This window comes from Pan paniscus, chromosome 4, assembly GCF_029289425.2.
Source record: "Pan paniscus chromosome 4, NHGRI_mPanPan1-v2.0_pri, whole genome shotgun sequence".
NCBI lineage: Eukaryota > Metazoa > Chordata > Mammalia > Primates > Hominidae > Pan > Pan paniscus.
In genome coordinates, this window is record NC_073253.2 from 126772490 (window position 1) to 126792805 (window position 20316).

The 20316-nt window shown below is 36.3% G+C and overlaps 1 protein-coding gene across 9 annotated transcripts in view; it reads right to left on the reverse strand.

Annotated features, from left to right (window-relative positions):
• Window positions 1-20316, reverse strand: part of RAPGEF6 (Rap guanine nucleotide exchange factor 6) — a 215353-nt gene that overhangs the window by 24449 nt on the left and 170588 nt on the right. For 6 of the 9 annotated variants that reach the window (XM_003829323.6, XM_003829322.6, XM_003829324.6 and 3 more), the window contains 5 exons: window positions 16254-16494; window positions 13915-14298; window positions 8011-8222; window positions 5123-5246; window positions 2080-2103 (listed from right to left, as the gene is read on the reverse strand). In XM_003829323.6, the coding sequence (XP_003829371.1) occupies window positions 2080-2103; window positions 5123-5246; window positions 8011-8222; window positions 13915-14298; window positions 16254-16494 (985 nt within the window). The remainder of the gene's footprint in view (window positions 1-2079; window positions 2104-5122; window positions 5247-8010; window positions 8223-13914; window positions 14299-16253; window positions 16495-20316) is intronic. The other 3 variants (XM_003829321.7, XM_063604214.1, XM_008954692.6) reach the window with 1 other exon arrangement.

Consider the following 20316-nt stretch of genomic DNA (forward strand, 5'->3'; position numbering starts at 1 on the left):
AGCCATTAGTGAATTGGCCTTTTAACCTCCAGGGACCAAATGATTATAAGGAAGTAGTAAATCTGACAAGTTCAAGAACATTCCCAAAGCAAGTGACAAGAGAAAACTAATTCTAATTATTTCCAAAGCTAGCCTGAGAGCCCAGCACCAGCAGCTTTTGGTTCTTTTGTGGTTTTTCAAAGAAATGGTGCATTACCAACACACTGGATGGCACAGAGGGCAATACTGTATGGGGAAGGAGGGTTCTGGAAAACAAAATCCAGAAGCTAATGACTCTAAAAGAAAACATTTCAGAAGATTCATATTTTGAATATAAAGAAATTTTAGGATAACCTAAACCAATTTACTTTGCTTATATTTTCCTTTTTATGTGAATAAAAATATTGATTTTTAAAAATTCAGTTTTGACATTGTGATAAAAATCCATAGCCAAGTCCATAAGAGCTCCTTCAATAAGCATAAAGTAGAAATTCTCAGTGGTAACAGGACATTGCAGTGATTTTCCTTAGTAGTAGATAAAATAACAATATGTCCAACAATTGACGATGTCTTGAATTCAAAGAAATGCAGTAAAATCAAGTTGCAGCTATTTAGGAGCAAATTTTAACACAAATATTTAATGATTTTTATCTTAGTTAATATAAAAAAGTAGGTGTTGACAAATCTAGGAGACACAAAATTCTAACAAATAAAAACACTGTGATAAACGTCGATCAAATGTTTTCTAAACTACTTTGAAAACAGAAAAATGCTGATATAAAATAAATATACCTAATGTTTGTAAGCATCATACAGTGTAACCCTAAAGCTGAATGAACGTGAAACATGTTAACATAAGTCATTCAAACACACCCAATGCCCACTAAAAGATATTGTCCAAGTATTCTTCTTTATAATAGTAATGCCAGGTATCAATTTCTATTTTCAGTGAGAATGAGAAGAGCCAAAAGAGACCAAGACATAAATTTGCGATCCAGAAGAAAACACATGGGAAACACACAGAGAAGGGAGAAAGAAAATAGAAGGAAAGTCAAGTTCACCAAGCATTAACAGAAAATAAGACCACAAATGAGGCAAGACTCGAATAAAGAAGGTGGCTCACAAAAGAATTCTTCTTACATGTAATAAAAGCTTCTAACTTCATGGTTCACTACAAGTCTTAAAATAACAAAATTCTTCTTATGCAATCCCTTCATCCACAAAAGTCATCTCTTTCTTCATCTAAAAATGAAAGGACTAGATAGATGATTTATAAGATCTTTAACATTCTATGATTCTAAATAGACACTTAGCTATGTAGAAGTAGAGACCTAACTCTATAACAAATAGTGTCAGTTGCTGATTCTATCACAACTTTAAAGATAAGGGAATCTTCAATTAAAGCTGGTAAAAATTTCAAATAAAATTCAGTCAATGCTACAAGTAAGTGGCATTAGTGGGTCTGAGGAAATAAAATCATCTTCTAGTTCAATTTTATAGTACAGCTTGGATAAGGGCTGCCTCTTTTTAGAAAACTGATGGAAAATGCAACCTTCACAAACAGATCTTTCATTCATTTTTATATATTTATATGATATATTTACTTTTATAAAATGTGGCATTTGAATAAAAGAAAGTGGTGTGAACTCTAGAACTAGACTACCTAGTTTTGGATCCACCATTAATGAACTAAAACTTTAGGCAACTCAACCTTTCCCATCCATACTATGGAAAGAAAAGTATCTCCTTTATAGGGTAGTAGTAGAATTAAGTAAGATAATTCGTTTAGAGTGCTTAGAACAATGTATGGCACATAGCAAGCACACAACAAATATTCACTATCATTATCATCATCTAACTGACCTAGCTAAATCAAAATCTAAAAAGGACTTATAGGGCATCAATAGTGGAAAAATAAAGGAAAAATAGCTAGTTCTATCACTACTTTCACCTTGTTAGCAGAAGGCATTTGTCAGGAATGTAGGCTGACAGGGTTAATAGAATTCATGCTATTTTATGTGCGTGCATTAATGAAAAGGATGCAATATATGTTAAGAGTCGCACAACCTTCATTCCAGTTGCGTTCATCTCTACACTTACCCCAGACTCCGCCACCTCTTCTTCCTGTAAGCAAGAGCCACAAACATTGAAGCATGTGTTTGAATAGGAAAGCACAGAAAAAAGACAACAGTTGAGAGTCAGAGAAACTATGCAGACAGAAAAGAACAGAAAAAATTTTATCAGGAAAAAATTACAGCTTAACAGTAAAATGACTTTAATGGAAGGCAGGAGGGTAAGATGAGTATATACTGAAGGTCAAAAAAGCTCCAAAATACTTTATGAAAATATGCTTTAGACCAATTATATTTTAAATACCTAATTCATCAGGAAGCTTATATAAATAAGAAGCTTAAGGAAAAACATTTACTTACTATAATATAAATTTTGAATTCAAAGTTTTTAAGGGAAAAGACCTTAAAGGAATAGAATTTCTGAACATCTTGCTGGCAAGATTTTTGGGCCACTCATTTAAGTGACACAATGAAATTACAAGGGACATAAAAACATAAAATTTCATTTTTAAGTGCAGAAATTTCTGACAAGATGTCTTGTAAGAAATGTTGACCAGCAAATCCAACTTAAAATGTAAGAAAAAACATATCATTAAAATCTTCATAATACTATATATCTTTACATTCCTGTTTGATTGACTAAAGATTCTATTTTTTAAGTCTGCAAATTGATTACTGTTAAAAGGGGTTACTTTGGACAAACTAGATACTCATACACCACCAAAATGGACATTGTTTGCTTAAAGAAAGGTATTACATTTTAGCACTGGCTGACAAAACTGATTCAGGAAAAATTCAGTCCAATCTTTAAAAAAGATGTTTTTTATTTTCCCCCAATACCTTATTGTATTCAATCCAGGCCATTCCCAAGAAAACAGCCATGTTTATTAATTTCCTCATCAGTTTTTCTCCTTTGCTCATTACTGAAGTATGGCTAGTACTTAGTATATTATAAACTGGTCTGGCAGGGTCACAAATTCATCATGTCTTCAGGAATCAGGATGTTAACATGTGTAAGTAAATAGAGGTCCATATAAGCCAATAGGGAGTGTTAGGGTCATTGTACAAGGACATACAACAAAAAACCAAACAAACCCTTCTTTGCTTTGGTACCTAGTTCTTACTATTTTCTGCTTCCACACTGTTAAGCAATGACATCATTCATTACATGTAGTGATTCTCAAGGTGCAGAAGTGGGATGTGTAGGAAAGAGGAGATCTGGCACACTCTCCCTTCCTTCCATGCTTTGTGGATCTCTAAACCAGAGAAACCATCAGATCAACTACTTGCAAAAACAAAGACACCTAGGCCGGGTGCAGTGGCTCACGCCTGTAATCCCAGCACTTTGGCAGGCTGAGGCATGTGAATTGCTTGAGTCCAGGGGTTCAAGACCAGCCTGGGGAACATGGTGAAACCCTATCTCTACTGGAAAAAAAAAAAAATGAGCTGGACATGGTGGCATGCACCTGTAGCCCCAGTTACTTGGGAGGCTGAGGTGGGAGGATCACCTGAACCCGGGAGGTTGAGGCTGCAGTAAGCCAAGACACCACTACTGCACTTCGGCCTGGGCAACCAGAGTGAGAGACCCTGTCTCAAAAACAAAGACCCCTAAACAACAATTTAAAGAAAACAAATAAAAAAAAAAAAACCCAGTGTATCACTGGTTCTATTGGGTTACAAAAATTCCAACTCTGGCTTTTAAAATATTGTGTTGGTGTAAAAGTAATGTCAAAAATCACAAATACTTTTGCACCAACCTAATACCAAGTATTTTTGTTTCCTTAGCACAGTATATTTTTTTAAGCCATAGAAATTGTGTCGGCCCCTGTACATGATTTCATTTTTAATGTCCCTGTGAACTGAAGCTATACACATAGGACCAAAAGGAAATCAGATCAAAAATTAAAACCACAATGTCTTATTTACACCCTGAAAATTATAAAAATTACTAGGAATAGGCCAGGCGCGGTGGCTCACGCCTATAATCCCAGCACTTTGGGAGGCCGAGGCGGGTGGATCACGAGGTCAGGAGATCGAGACCACGGTGAAACCTTGTCTCTACTAAAAATACAAAAAATTAGCCAGGCGTAGTGGGAGGCGCCTGTTGTTCCAGCTACTCAGGAGGCTGAGGCAGGAGAATGGCGTGAACCCGGGAGGTGGAGCTTGCAGTGAGCCGAGATTGCGCCTCTGCACTCCAGCCTGGGCGACAGAGTGAGACTCCGTCTCAAAAAAAAAAAAAAAAAATTACTAGGAATACTTAACAACATACTTTGTTTCAATTTTTTGTAAGCTGAGGAAGCCTTTGTTATTACATTAAAAATGAACCTTAAAAAGCATTCTTAAAATATCAGGTTAATACAGAACACAACAAAATTTTTCATTTTTAGTAAAGTATGATTAAATTTGCACTTTCTAAATTCTGTTCATTTGTATGTAATAAAAACTTATATACAAATGAAACACAGTATAATTTGAGAAAAAGAAAAATGGTTTACAGGAATGAAGTATGAATTAAACAGAAACAGAACATTAAAAATATTCAGTAAAAATAAAAGACATAGACTAATACTTTACAAATTAGCTTAGAAACGAGATGAAAACAAGATGAATATCAGCAATTTTATTGTATTTGTTTGCTGATTTTTTTTTTTTTTTTTTTTTTTTTAGTAGAGACAGGGTTTCACCTTGTTAGCTAGGATGGTCTCGATCTCCTGACCTTGTGATCCGCCTGCCTCGGCCTCCCAAAGTGCTGGGATTACAGGCGTGAGCCACTGCGCCCGGCCTGCTGATGTTTTAAAGAACAATAATACAGAACTATACACATACAAATATTTGCAAATTATGTAAAAACTGCTCTGAGCTTCATTCAGTTTCTTAATATGTATAACGAAGGCTAATATCACCTACCTGTTATGGTTATTAATGATAAATGATTACATGAAACAGACACATATAAAGCACTTTGTACAGCACACATGGTAGAATAAATATGATCAATAAATGATAAATATTTTAATTATTATATTACCCTTGATACCACTCTAACACTTTTACATATTTCAATGTCCTACCTCTGTCGAAACATCATAGCTGGGTCCATGTTAGCAGAAGTCATTCGAACAACTTGGCGGATTTCCTTGGAAATCATTCTTAACTTCTCAAAGTTTACTAAACCATCTACTTTGGAGTCATTTCCTATAGAATGAAAATAAATGTTTAAGTTCAAAATTAAATTATCTACATAAAAGTAGCAAAAGTCAAGGTGGTAATCTTGAGGGGCACAAAGAAGGACCTTCTTTATCACAGTGCCAATTTTGCTTTTAAGAACTGGTATACCCATACATGGTTCAACCCTGCTCTTAGGGAATGAGCCACTAGGAACTGTGTTCCATATAGGAGTGATGGTTATGAATAAAGTCAAATGATAAACTGTGCATGGCTTCTAAAACCATTTTCATGGGCTCGGGGCACAATGGCTCCCACTTGTAATCCCAGCACTTTGGAAGGCCGAGGCAGGAGGATTGCCTGAGCTCAGGAGTTTGAGGCTGCAATGAGCCATGACTGTGCCACTACACTTCAGCCTGCGCAACAGAGTGAGATCTCACCTCAAAAAAATCCACAAAAAAACAAAACAAAACAAAAATCCCAAACAAAGGGCAACCTGTTTATAGCATTATTTTTTCACACTTGTCTATAACATAGCATGACCCCATTTATCCCCCGAGGTAGACCCTGAGGTCTGTCAAAGTCCAAGGCCCTGAAGGCAAGACTGAGGAACATACGGTAAACAGCACGTATAGATTGGACACATGAATTGTTCAGGGTCTCAACACAAGCTGGAAACAAAGTAATCATGATGAATACTCTCAAGTTATATAAACATATTTCAAGGAACATGTCAGAAAAACATACCTGAAGCCTGTAACATTTCCTTATGAAAAATGAGTGATAATGAAAGAAGAGGCAGTAAGACTACATAATTAGAACAACACTTCTGGTGAGATCAGAAAAGCTGGACAAAAGTACAAAAAAATGCAGAGAAGCAAGTTTTGCATTTCCCAGTGCTTGCCCCTAGGTGTATCTGATTTCAGAAAGGGATAATGAGCTGAAAAACCAAGTACAGACACCCTGTCTTTTGAGGTAAAAGGAAAAGCAACTTAAGTCCTTGTAAACCTCCAATGCTTGGTTGAAACTCTGAGGAGCTATATCCTGAGACCAAGGATAAACTGAATGTAGACTGGGATAAAAGTCTTTTGTTAAATTACATCAAAATGGATTAAAGTGATTTTGGAATTCTAGCACCCCTAACTGCCTGCCAGAAGCAAACTTTAATCCTCTCTGGAGATATGGAACATCATTAAAAAAGCGAGATTATTTCTGTAATCTCACTTTTCAATAATAACCAGGCACATCAGGAGAAAACATAACATGACAGAAATGAAAGAGTAAAAAGGAGAAAACAGAATAAGACCCAAAGGGGATCCAGATTATGGAATTATTAGAGGCAGACCTTGAAATAACGATGTTGAATATGTTCAAAGACAAGAAAAAACAATGAGAACTCTGGAAAAGAACATTAAACTAAAAAAAGAAAAAGGAAGCTGTAAAACAAACAAAAATAATAACTGGAATTAGGACATCAGTAATGAATTTACCAGAAATGAGACATAGTTGGAGAGAGAATAAAAGATACAATTACTGAGAATTTTCCCAAACTGATGAAAAATACAAAACCATAGGTTTCAAGGTGTCCTATAGACACCAATCAGAATAAGAAACAAAAACAAAACCCCACACTTAGTCATATTAAGCAAAACTAGAAAGAAATTAAGAAAAAACAAAATCTTAACAGCCAGTATCAAACAAAGGCAGATTACAGTTAAAGCAACAGCAAATAAAACTGTAAGCTAGGGAGGCTGAGGCAGGAGAATGGCGTGAACCCGGGAGGCGGAGCTTGCAGTGAGCCGAGATCGCGCCACTGCACTCCAGCCTGGGCGACAGAGCGAGACTCCGTCTCAAAAAAAAACAAAAACAAAAACAAAAACAAAAAACTGTAAGCTAACTTCTCAACATTAACAGTGGAAGGCACAGAACAATGGAATGTCATTTCAAAGTGTTTGAAGAAGATAGCTGCCAACCAAAAATCCTCTGAAAATGAAGTAAAGGCATTTTCAGATAAACAAAAATTAAGAGATATTCATCACCAGCAAACCTGCACTTAAGGAGAATACTAAACAGTGTTCTATAAGGCCGAAAAACTATGCCCAGCAATACGGAAGCTCTGAAATGCAAGAATGAATAAAAAATAGTAGTAACAACAACAAAAGTAAATATATAGGCAAGGTTAAATACTGACTTTATTAAGCAACAATATCTTGTGTTAAAAGCACAGCAACAACTGCATGAAAATCAGGAGATGAGCAAATGGAACTGTTTTTTATTTTTGAGACAGAGTCTCGCTCTGTCACCCAGGCTGGAGTGCAGTGGCGCCATCTCGGCTCACTGTAAGCTCTGCCTCCCGGGCTCCTGCCATTCTCCTGCCTCAGCCTCCCAAGTACAGACGGCCGCCACCACCCCCGGCTAATCTTTTGTTATTTTTAGTAGAGATGGGTTTCACCATGTTAGCCAGGATGGTCTTGATCTCCCAACCTCATGATCCACCTGCCTAGGCCTTCCAAAGTTCTGGGATTACAGGCGTGAGCCACCGCGTCCAGCCGAGCAAATGGAATTTAAGTGGTCTAAGTTCCTTGCATTATCTGACACAGAAAAAAGTACTAATAAATATTAAACTAATTAACAAATATGTATGGTATGACATCTAATTCAACACTAGAAAAATGGTAAGATAGTGTATAGTTACCAAATTAATAGAATAGGAAATATACCATACACAAAAATCAATTCAGGTAGACTTTAGATAAACCATATGGTAAAACATCAATAAATAACGTTTTCATACCTTCATGTAGAAATGTCATATCTTTCTTGACAACAGGGAAGAGTGGAATAATTGGAGGCTGCATACTTTGACTACTAAGAATATTTCTATACTTTGCCATGTTTCTAGATGGATCAAAAATGTCTTGTAGATCTTGAAGATGTTTCTCGTATTTGCTTGGTAACTTTTCCCAAGTTCCTCTGAGTCTTGCTACAGATGCCAGGTTCAAGCCACTGCCAAAGATGAGAATAGAAACATTAAAAAGAAACTTGGGGGAAGGGGTGGACTCAGGTCAGCATATACACCATTTTCTCTAATAGAAGTAAAAATAAGCAGGGACATATTTTAACACATTGAAATAAACAAGAGAAAAACTGAGAAAAAAATAAATAAGAGACTCCCTGATCTTACAAGAACTTCTTTCAAACTATAATGCTTTCCTATAGTTCTATACCTACATAGCATTTATTTTACAGTTTCATTTAAGTGACAGAATAATTCCACAAAATATACATTTAACTTAAAAAAAACTTCAAGCATCACAATGTTGCTTGTTTTACTTAGAAATAACTTTATGGAGACATTACCTATTTTAAAGCGGTTTAAGTAATGCTGAGAACAACTGTTAAATAATAACTGGGGCTAATTCTGCACCTTAGGAAGCCTTTTTTTTCCTGCGATTTTGTTCACTCACATCCCTGATTCCAATACATCCATATTCCTAGGTTCTAATCCTGTTCACTAAGCCTCCAGATATTCAATGTCTCCCTTCCACAGGATTTTAAATAGGCTCAGATATTCCCTAACTTGAAAACATAATTCATGCCAGTTAGGCTGCAAGTCTTTATGAATCCTTTACCTCTACAGTACCATCACATAGGTAGGTTGCCAAATGAATAGTGTATATACAATGCCTCAATTTTCTTATCAGCAAATCCTGTTTCTCAGCCATCTGACTTTTACCAACACCACTGTAAAATGTTCTCCTGATTTCTGACTTTAAGGCATGGAGTTAGGTATCTTTGTTCCCTTTTGCTTCTCAGAAATTTCCCCAAACCACTGTAAGAACGATGAGTAACCAATACAAATTTCATATCCACCAAAACTAAGATAACAAACTCCTCAACACACTAGAAAGGTTGTCAAAAAATAGTCGAGGTCAAACAGGAGTAAGCAAAGCTGATGAAAAATAATGTCTGCAGCTGAAGATACCAATGAAAGCTGACAAACAGTTCTCCAAAGCAGAACTCTTTCTGCCCTGAGGTTAAAAACAACAATCCTTTATTTATTTATTTGAGACACAGTCTTGCTCTGTTGCCCAGGCTGGAGTGCGGTGGTGCGATCTCAGCTCACTGCAACGTCTGCCTCCCAGGGTCAAGTGATTCTTGTGCATCAACCTCCTGAGTAGCTGGGATTACAGGAATTACAGGTGTGTACCACAATGCCTGGCTAATTTTTATATTTTTAGTACAGACAGGGTTTCACCATGTTGGCCAGGCTGGTCTTGAATTCCTGAGCTCAAGTAATCTGCCTGCCTTGGCTTCCCAAAGTGCTGAGATTACAGGCATGAGCCACCATGCCCAGCCAACAATCCTTTATTTGGCATGGCACACAGTGATACACTTTGGTACAAATCTGTTTGAGACAGGAGAGAAGGGAGACACTCTGAGCTGTAAGCAGCCCTAATGCTGCCACAATCTCCATTTACTAAGAAAAAGTAAAGGATAAAACAATTCACATACAAGGCTAACTCCTGCTACCGTGGAATACTGCTGCATGGATCCACTTATATGCAGATTTTTTTCAATAAATTCAGTCACCCCTCCGTATCTGAGTGTTCCACATTCACAACCAAATGTGGATCAAAAATACAGTTTCCTTGGATGTGAAACCTGCTAATGCTGACTTTATGTATCCACAAGTTCCTCAGGGTCAACTGCAGGACTTGAGTATGTGAGGATTTTGCTATCTGTGAGGAGCCATGGAACGAATGCCCCACAGATACTGAGGGACAATGGTATCATTTAATATGAAGCACCAGCAGATGAAAATAGACAAAATAGAGAAATAGTTATTAATAAATGGAATGAGAGATGTAAAGTTATCATTAGTTGAAGAAAATTAGATTGTTTAACTCCAAACTCCCAAAATATTAACTAAAAATTATTAGAAGCATGAAGAATGCAGTAAGGTACTAGGTACAACACTGATATTCATATGCATTAGAATACTTAGGCAGAAACCATTAGAAAACTTAAGGATCCCATTCATAATATAAGGATCCCATTCACAACAGCAATAAAAGATATTAAACATTCAAACAAATGTTCAAGATTTACATGAACACCACTATAAAAATTGATATGGTTTGGTTCTGTGTCCCCACCCAAATTTCACGTGGAATTGTAATCCCCACATGTCAGGGGAAGGACGCAGTGGGAGGTGACTGGATCATGGGGGCAGATTTCCCCTACGCTGTTCTCATGATAATCAGTGAGTTCTCAAGAGATCTGATGGTTTAAAAGTGTGGCACTTCCCCCCTCACTCTCTCTCTCTCTGCTGCCATGTAAGACACGCCATGTTTGCCCTTCGTCTTCTACTATGATAGTAAGTTTCCTAAGGCCTCCCCAGACATGGGGAACTGTGAGTTAATTAAACCTCTTTTCTTTATAAATTACACAGTCTCAGGTATTTCTATACAGCAGTGTGAAAACAGACTAATAAAACAACTCCACAGAGGAAATAAAAGAAAACTGAAACAAGTGGAATAAGTGTTCTTGGATGGCAAGAGCCATTGTTACAAAGCTATCAAATGTCCACTAAAGTAATCTAGGTATTTAATGTAATCTCAATGAAAACATCAACAGAACTTTTTCTTTTCTTTTTTGAGACAGAGTCTTGCTCTGTCACCCAGGCTGGAGTGCAGTGGCATGATCTTGGCTTACTGCAACCTCCACCTCCTGGGTTCAAGTGATTCTCCTGCCTCAGCCTCCTGAGTAGCTGGGATTACAAGCATGTGCCACCATACCTGGCTAATTTTTTTGTATTTTTAGTAGAGATGGGGTTTCACCATGTTGGTCAGGCTGGTCTAGAACTCCTGAACTTGTGATCCACCTGCATTGGCCTCCAAAGTGCCGGGATCACAGGCGTGAGCCACCGCACCCAGACATCAACAAAACTTTTTAAAAGAACTACATAAATTGATTCTAAAGTTGATATGAAACAAATAAACATGCCAGAAATAGCCAAAGAAAAGTATGAAGAGAGTCATAAGGGGTTTGACTAGCCCTATCAGACCTTAAAAACTATTTTACCACTTCAGCAACTAAAACAGTAAATGAATAGACAAATCAATGAAGCAATGAGTGCAGACATAAACCCAAATATGTGTTAGATTTCAGTACATAATAGATGGCATTGCATATTTTAGAAAAAAAGATTGATTAATGATGTTGGGTGAAGAAGTCATTTGGAACAAAGAAAGATATATTTCTTTATCTCACTGTTTACATAAAAATGAATTCAAGATTAATAAAAAATGTTGTCTAGGGTGTTCTAAGAGCTCTCAATGTATTAGCTCATTGAATACTCTTAACCTTATGAGGTAGGAACTACCAGGATTTCCCATTTGACAAATGAGGAAACTTAGTTCACATAGACAACAAGTGCCAACACTGGATTCAAACCTAGGCAATTCTTTGTTCTTAACTAACCACAAAATGCAGAAACTCCAGCAGGAAAAAAAAAATACATCTACATAAAAATAAAAAAATTTCTACATGGCAAAAGTAAACACCACACACTGTTTTAAATTGCCAAAGTCTGGAAATTTAGAAATATCCATAATGTGCACTCCACAATACAAAGGAGTACTTCATAGTTGTTTAAAAAATATGAGACAACTTTATAAGAACTGATTTTAAATAATCTCCAAGATAAATTAAAAAAATAAGCCAAGGTGGTTTTAAATATATATTTATATGCTTGCTATATGGATAGAGTATTTCTTGAATGAAAAAAGGTAACAGTATCTCTGGGGAGAGAAATTTGGGTGGATTAGGGACTGGGTGAGACAAAGAGTTACTTTCGCTGTGTACTCTTTCAGTATCTTTAAAGTTTTTTCCATGTACATGTCATGTCTATTCAAAAAGTTAAAATTATTTTATAATTATAAAAAGTTGTTAATTATAGCCAGAACAGAATGATTCACCTTTGCCATCTCTGCTGAAAAGAGTATATTCTTTGATCTACCTGAACATGAAGTACAAGAATACAAAACAATTATCTTAAAAAGAATACAAAAGAAACAAAGCAATGATCTTTACATGAGCTATGAAAATGTGCAGAACAAATATTCTTTGTAACAAAACAAATCTCTTAACCAAACAAAGCCTCTTAACCAAATCTCAGCCCTTTCCTATCCACTCCCTTCTTTGGGCTACTGTCCATCACATCTTCTCTCAAATCACTCTCTTTCATTGGCTTTGATGACACTGTCATAACTGTGCTACTCTGTTTCTTGTACTGATCCTCCATCTCTTTGGCTAGACTCTTCTTCCTTACCCTCACACTGAGTCATCATACTAAGGTATGGTTTTTAGACCTCTACCACTTTCTTTCTACCCTCTTTTTTATACAGAGATCTATTCTCTCAGTGTCAATCAATTTTCTTCATAGTGGACTCTAAAACTGAGTCCGTAATTTTCAAATTCTTTACTTGATGCTTCCTTTACAAACAGGTTCCATTTCTAGCCTTCCAAGTGTTTATCAGTGGCATCTTTATTCCTCTGTTTTAGACCTAGCTGTTTAAAAACTGTGATATAGGTGGTATTTTACAGATAAGAAAACCTATCTTCAGTTTTTCACTGACACATCGCTACTATATGGGACAGGCAGGATTCAAATACAGGTGCAGCTGATTCTAAAGACCACTCTGTTAATCTCTATTCAATACTCCTAGAGTGTTCAGTTCAGTTGTAGACACTGGTTAATTTAATAAAGGCACATCCTATTACCATGACAGGGTCATGAATAAAGAGTCCCTATAAAGATTCTACTTTTTAATCTTAATCTACATGAGGAGTAGAAACAAATCATTATGAATTCTGTGGGGGATGTGTATAGGTAGGATTAGTTCAAGTGGAATTATGCTGCGATTTATAAGCACATCATGGCCTTAAAAATGGAGCTAACTACAACTCCTCTCCCTTTTAAAATTAAACTTGTTTTAAGAAGAATCCCTTTGTTGATCTACAGTGTGCTAAATAAAGATCAGAAAATAAATTACCTACAATTAACTTTTCATAATAAGTGGGGAGAAGGGAGTGGGAGAGCTCACGTAATTATCTACACTTCCTGGGCTTATGAATGTCAAAACATTTTTATTATTCTAACAGCCTAACTTGCTTGAGGAACACCACATCCAGTGAACCTCATGTAGTGCCTGGCAAACAGGAAGAGCTTACCAAATGGTTGCCATTATTATCAACGTTGTTGTTTCAAAATAGCAACTTTATGTCAAAGTACTGATACCATACTGTGATTTTTCAGAGTCAAATCATAGTGAGGCAGGTACTTAAAAAAGCACAGTACAGAAGTCTAATGATAAAGACCAGCCACTGGGCACATATCCAAAGATGATATAATCACTCAAGGCGGGGGGTTGGAGATGAAGGGAGAGAAAGAAAAATTAGAAGGCAATCACCCACTTTCATTTACAAAAAAGAAGTAAAAGAAAGATGGAAGAAACAAAAATAGAAAAAGCCAATACCACCAGAATGGAAAATACATTAAATCTAACAACACTTCAATAAAGGCATATTAATTGAACATTTCTTTTCACAGGCATTGAATACCTAAGTAGAAAATCAGCTTCATGTAATGACAAAACCATACAGACATTTGTACCTATTTGTACCAACTTACCTTATTATTGCAAACATGGAATTGAAGTTCTTACATTCTCGACAATGAAGTGCAATTTTAATAAAATGCTTAATAATCTTCATTCGTTTGAGCTGATTTGCTTCAGTTAAAATTTCTGAGGCAACCCAGAATGTCTCTTGGTTTACAATGTCCTCAAACCTCTTCAAATGAGTATTTCCTGTTTTGGAATTTAACTTAAAAAGGTCATCGATGTACTCAGTCGGTTCAATATTACGAAACAAATCAAAGTCCCTCATTGACAGCTGGGTGGCCACCTCAATGGTACTGAGCTGCAGCATGGATAGCTGGCTTTCCTTAACTAGTTCTTGAGCATCTTCATCTGAACATAAGGTTTCTGTTTCCATGTTATTTTTTAAGTAATACCTAAATGGAAAAATTTTTTTAAATAAATGTATTCATAAATATGATTAAATAAGAGCACTTTTCCTTTTTGTCATTGTAAAATATCATTTTACTGTTAATAACTTTAAGCCAAAAATATTCATTTACAGATAAAATGAAAAGTTAACATTTTAAATGAAAAGATTTTTGAGAAGTCTGTCTCTTATTCTACCAACTGGCATCTATTAAAGAGTAAAAATAATGTTGTTATGTCATGAACTTAATTATTTTATGAAACTATCTGTCAGATACTATTTTAGGTACTGGCCTTGCCCTCGTAAAGCTTTTATCTTACTGTTTTATCTGACAGAGGATTGGTACTATGTAAATATTTGTTTATGAATAGCATGAATTCTAATTAAGGCAAAATAAATTCCTGAATCAAGACGGTTAAAAATCTCTATTCAGAAGTTACTCCACTCACTTCCTTTTTAAATAAATTTCCAAGTGAAGCAAGAAGAATGAAATCTACAGAGGAGGGGAAACACTTCCACTAATGGTTTCTCCCTTGTTAAATACAAAACCTCATTCCAGCAAGTGGCACTTATCAGTTACCACACATTAAGACCTATATTTTGCTTTCTTCTCTTAAATCAACAATTCTAAAGCACTTAAAAGCTAAGAGACAGGAAACATCTTGTGCAGGGATGTTACTAAGGAAAAGAGGTAATGTATCACCTGCTTTTACTTCGTTCTTTTCTAATAATCCAACTTGATTTAAGCCTAAGTTTGTATCCATCTATCCATCTATTTTTTACTGTCAAGAAACTCTTTTTTCTGCTTTTAGACTGTTCATATGCCTAAGACAATGCCATAAATAATAGTGCTGAAACTCATTATGCTATATATAATAATGTTTAACATTATAAGGTATGGTATACTTAGTAACTCATTTAATCCTTACAACATTCCCATGAGATATATTCTACTATTATTATCCTCATTTTATGGGTGAGGAAATTCAGGTAGAGAAGCTACATACGACTTGCTCAAGGTCACATAGCCAGAGCCGGGATTTGAACGTGGGCAATCTGAATCCAGGGTCTATGTTCTTAACCACTATGTACAGCCAGCAAAACAGAGTTAACTCATTCTCATTTCACAGCAACCATGGCATGCAGTCACTGTAAGCTTTCTAGGGATCTTGTTCTACATATGAAACTGGGTTACCAATAAGATTATTCTCAGAGTGGTTGAGTGTGGTAGCTCACACTTGTAATGCCAGCACTTTGGGAGGCTGAGGCAGGCAGATCACTTGAGGTAAGGAGTTTGAGACCAGCCTGGCCAACACGGTGAGACTTCGTCTCTACTAAAAATACAAAAATTAGCCAGGCATGGTGGCATGTGCCTGTAGTCCCAGCTACTCAGAAGGCTGAGGCAGGAGAACCGCTTGAACCTGGGAGGTGGAGGTTGCAGTGAGCTGAGATCGCGCCACTGCACTCGAGCCTGGGCGACAGAGGGAGACTCCATCTCAAAAAAAAAAAAAAAAAAACCAGAGTAAGGAACAAATGTACTACAGAAATAATCTAGTTTATTAAATAATTTTCAGAACACATTTTAAAATTTTTAAAATTTTCCTGCATATTCATTAAAGGAAAACTACTTAGAAAAAGAACTGTGAAAACCATGGCTTCTTTTGCCAAAGTACATACTGGCCATATTAAAAACAAATTTATCAATTAGTAGATACAGTCATTCAGATATATATGAAGATTTGTATCATTCAGCTTCCTCTATAAAAAAACAGGAACTAGATTATATCAGTGGTTCTAAGAGTTTATTTTAGCAGGAGTGACAAGATATTTTATCAAGCGTCTTCTGGAGTGAATTTAGGAGCACTAAAACATGATGATGTTTCTACTTACAAAAGCTGTTTTAACAGGAAATCTTCAAAAGCACATCTACAAATAAGCACATCCACTAATAAGCTTATTCACCTTCCATTGAGTTGAATTCTATCAGCTAATTTGGAGAACTGATCTGGAAGTCTTCTCTGTTTTATGACACCCTCAGGAGTAACAGAAACTTCACAGAGAGAATATGTGTCGGATGCACCGGTCAAACCAAATTCATGAACAGCATGAAAAACTACTTCCTTAGCTGTGGTGTCTTTACTGATGATAATGTAGCAACTTTGCTGATCCACTTTGAAAACTCTTATAACTTGATCAGGGATATCTACATAAATAGAAAGATATGCTTTGTTATTTTTTTAAAAAATCACTTTTAAACCCTTCAAAAAGCAACGTGAAACACAGTGATCCCTCTGAACACTGAAATATACATTTCTATTTCACAATATTAACAGAAGTCACTGTTGCATTTATTGATAAATATATCCTTTTTTTTTTTTCAGGTAACAAATAATTGATAGAAAAACCCAAAAACAAAACTTGGGCTCATACTATATATATGGTTTGGAAGCCAGAATTTTTTCATTTAATATCTTATAAAACATTTTAATGCCATTATATTCTTCTACAAAACTATTTTTAATGAAGACATAGTACTCCATGATATGTATTTTATATATTTCAATTATCCAAACCCCTAATGACATTTAGATTGCTTACCACTTTCTATTATTATAAATGACATTATGATATGCCCCGCTACCCCCTGTCAAAAGTAAGTAAGCCTCTGCAGGCAATCTACTTCCTCAGTGAAAATTCTCAAAAACAGAATTGCTGAATTAGAAGGCATGCATACTTTTAAGGTTTTTGAAATATACTGCCAAACTGTTCTCCAGAGATGTTATAATATTTTATAATCCTAGAGTGTAAGGGAACAAATTTGGTCACATCCTTACAAAAATTGTGTATTAATGTTTTGTTTTGCTTTCCCATTTCATAAGCCCTATTCTTTTCCTCCCTCCAAAAAAATATCATTTTTTTTCATTTCTTTGGTTACTGGTAAGACTCAGTAACTGATAATGGTTTAATGAACCATTATGTCTTTTTAAAAATATTTTTTGGTATCCTTTATGTTTTTTTCCTGCTGTATTGTAATAGATAACAACACTTAGTCCAACTATGAAGTGGAAAATGTTAGTTTCCATATTTTATTTATTTGTAACACAAGAACATTTTAAATGTTCACCTGATGAAATCTTAGTCTTTGCCCTTGTGATTTCTGCTATTAGTAGAAAAATTCTAATTTGAGACAATGTTTATATGATAAGCACATGTAAATAATAATATTCCACCCCCCCTTGTTCTATCTTATTTCTTTTTGTCATTATAGAACTCTGGACCAATGTTCAACATGATAAGCTAATATTTAATATAATTAAATTTAAGTGAAAAGTGACTTTATAGCATGAACAAATACTAAAAATTTTCCCTATGACAATAAATTACTGTTGCAAAAGTTTCCTTTTTAAAAAAATTAGGAATACAGGCTGGGTATGACTCACACCTGTAATCCCAGGACTTTGGGAGGCCAAGGCTGGAGGATCACTTGAGCCCAGGAGTTTGAGACCAGCCTGGATATATAGCAAGACCCCATCTCTACAAAAAATTTTTAAAAATTAGCTGGGTGTGGTGGCACATTCTTGTAGTTCCAGCTACTCGGGAGGTGGAAGTGGGAGCATCACTTGAGCCTGGGAGGTTGAAGCTGCAATGAGCTGAGATCATGCCACTGCACTCCACTCTGGGCAACAGAGTAAGACCCCGTCTCAAAAAAGAAAAAAAGAATTAGGGAATATATATTACTGTGGCTTTTTTGTATGTGTGTGATGACTGCAGTGGGGGCAGGATGGAAGATTTTGGGGGCTCAAGTAATTATACTGTTTGTCCAGCATCGCCTTCTTAGCATTATGGACACTGTTAGCCTTTAGAGGAAAACAAAACAAAACAAAACAAAACAAATTACAAATTTATCTCAAAATGTCCTGAGGTATAATCCCTGGTTAAAAGGGAGAAATGGAACAGGTACAGATATGGCAGGAAATATTTTCATAAAATAAATTTTTTGGTCCTCTTGAGACTGAGGACCAAAAAAAAAAAAAAAAAGACTTGCTCTGAGGACTGAAAGATTCAACTGAATATACATGAATATAATTCCAGGGACAAGGAGTCTTAGCCAACATATGTTGAATGTTCTGGGTCCTCTCAAGTTGAAAGTAGAATACTTCATCTACTCTGGTTCCTTCTGTAAGAAGGATGCATCAAACTCTCTTTCCTCAATGTATTAAGAAATCTGAGTCATCAAATGCATCTTGTTCAGATTTCATTCTGATGAGCCAATACTTAGTGGGCTGCTGACATCATCAGGTTTTTAAACCTACAAGACTTAAGGTCAGACTGTTTCAAGATCCATCAAAATCAGACATACTTCTTGAAATGGTTTGGCTGTGTCCCCAGCCAAATCTCATCTTGAATTGTAACTCCCACAATTCCCATATGTCATGGGAGGGAGCCAGTGGGAGGTAACTGAATCATGGGGGTGAGTCTTTCTCATGCTGTTCTCACAATAGTGAATAAGTCTCACGAGATCTGATGGTTTTAAACAGAGGAGTTCCCCTGCACAAACTCTCTTTGCCTGCTGTCATCCAAGATGTGACTTGCTCCTCCTTGCTTTCTGCCATGATTGTGAGGCTTCCCCAGCCACGTGGAACTGCGAGTGCATTAAACCTCTTTCCTTTGTAAATTGTCCAGTCTTGGGTATGTCTTTATCAGCAGCATGAAAACGGACTAATATACCTCTCTACCCTGTGCTAGAAGATTATTGCAAACAAATGGAAATTTCAATTTGCCAAGAGAAATATACTGAACAAATGGGTTTCCACTATCTAAGTCCATAAAAAAGGAACCAACAATATACTGTTATTACCTGTACTGTTGCTACCCTCTTCATAAAAGTAGGTCCTAGCTGTCCTGGGCTCCAGAATTGAATCATTTTACTAGATCTTTGGGGGCTGAGCCTTAGCCAGTGGTACTGACTGACCTTGAGGGAATGGGGAGATGTTCTGATACCTTTTATTACTTTCTTCAGAGAAATTTATTCACAAAGACAGGGTGGGAATTTGTACACATTTCATGTTCTCTTCCCTTGCTGCCAATATACTGTAACATATTCTGGGAAGGAGCACACAATTGTATATCTTGCTGCATAGTGTTACAAAGTCATACGTTGTTAAAGTGATTTGTCCATGTGAAGGACAAATTGTTATATGATCACATAAGATTGATTCAGGTATCACACATGGGTGCCTTTAGAACAGATTCATAAATGGGATTATCTAAAGGGTATCCCTTAATCCAAACTCTGATGAATCTGCCAAGGTAACAAATGTCAACTTGGAAAAGCAATGGAGAGCCATCAGAGGAAAATCTTTCTCTGCGTTAATATTAATGACAGTGTAAACCTCTATTTTAGAATTATTACGTATATATTACATACTATTCTTTACAAACATGTTTCTTGTTAGTAGGAAAACCACATACACGCCAAGCACAATATTTGGCATGCAGCAGACACTCAAATGTTAATCGCTTAGATGAATGGTCAATATGTTCGAATAAAGTTGAATCAAAAGGGAAAAAATGATCCAATCATTTCAAATTTTAGGCACAAATCTAAAATGCACACAAAAATACAGTACAATTTTAAAGGCAAAACAGACATTTAAAAAGAATCTTGGAAGCCAGGGGCGGTAGTTCATGCTTATAATTCTAGCACTTTAGGGGGCTGAGGTGGGCAGACCACTTGAGCCCAGGAGATCAAAACCAGCCTGGGGAACATGGAGAAGCCCGCCTCCACAAAAATTACAAATATTATCTGGGCGTGGTGGTGTGTGCCTATAGGCCCAGCTACTCGGGAGTTTGAGGTGGGAGGATCACTTGGGCCCAGGAGGTAGAGGCTGCAGTGAGCCGAGATCATACTACTGCAGTCCAGCCTGGGTGACAGAGTGAGGCTCTGTCAAAAAAAAAATCTTGGGGTCGGGCGCAGTGGCTTATGCCAGTAATTCCAGCACTTTGGGAGGCCGAGGTGGGCGGA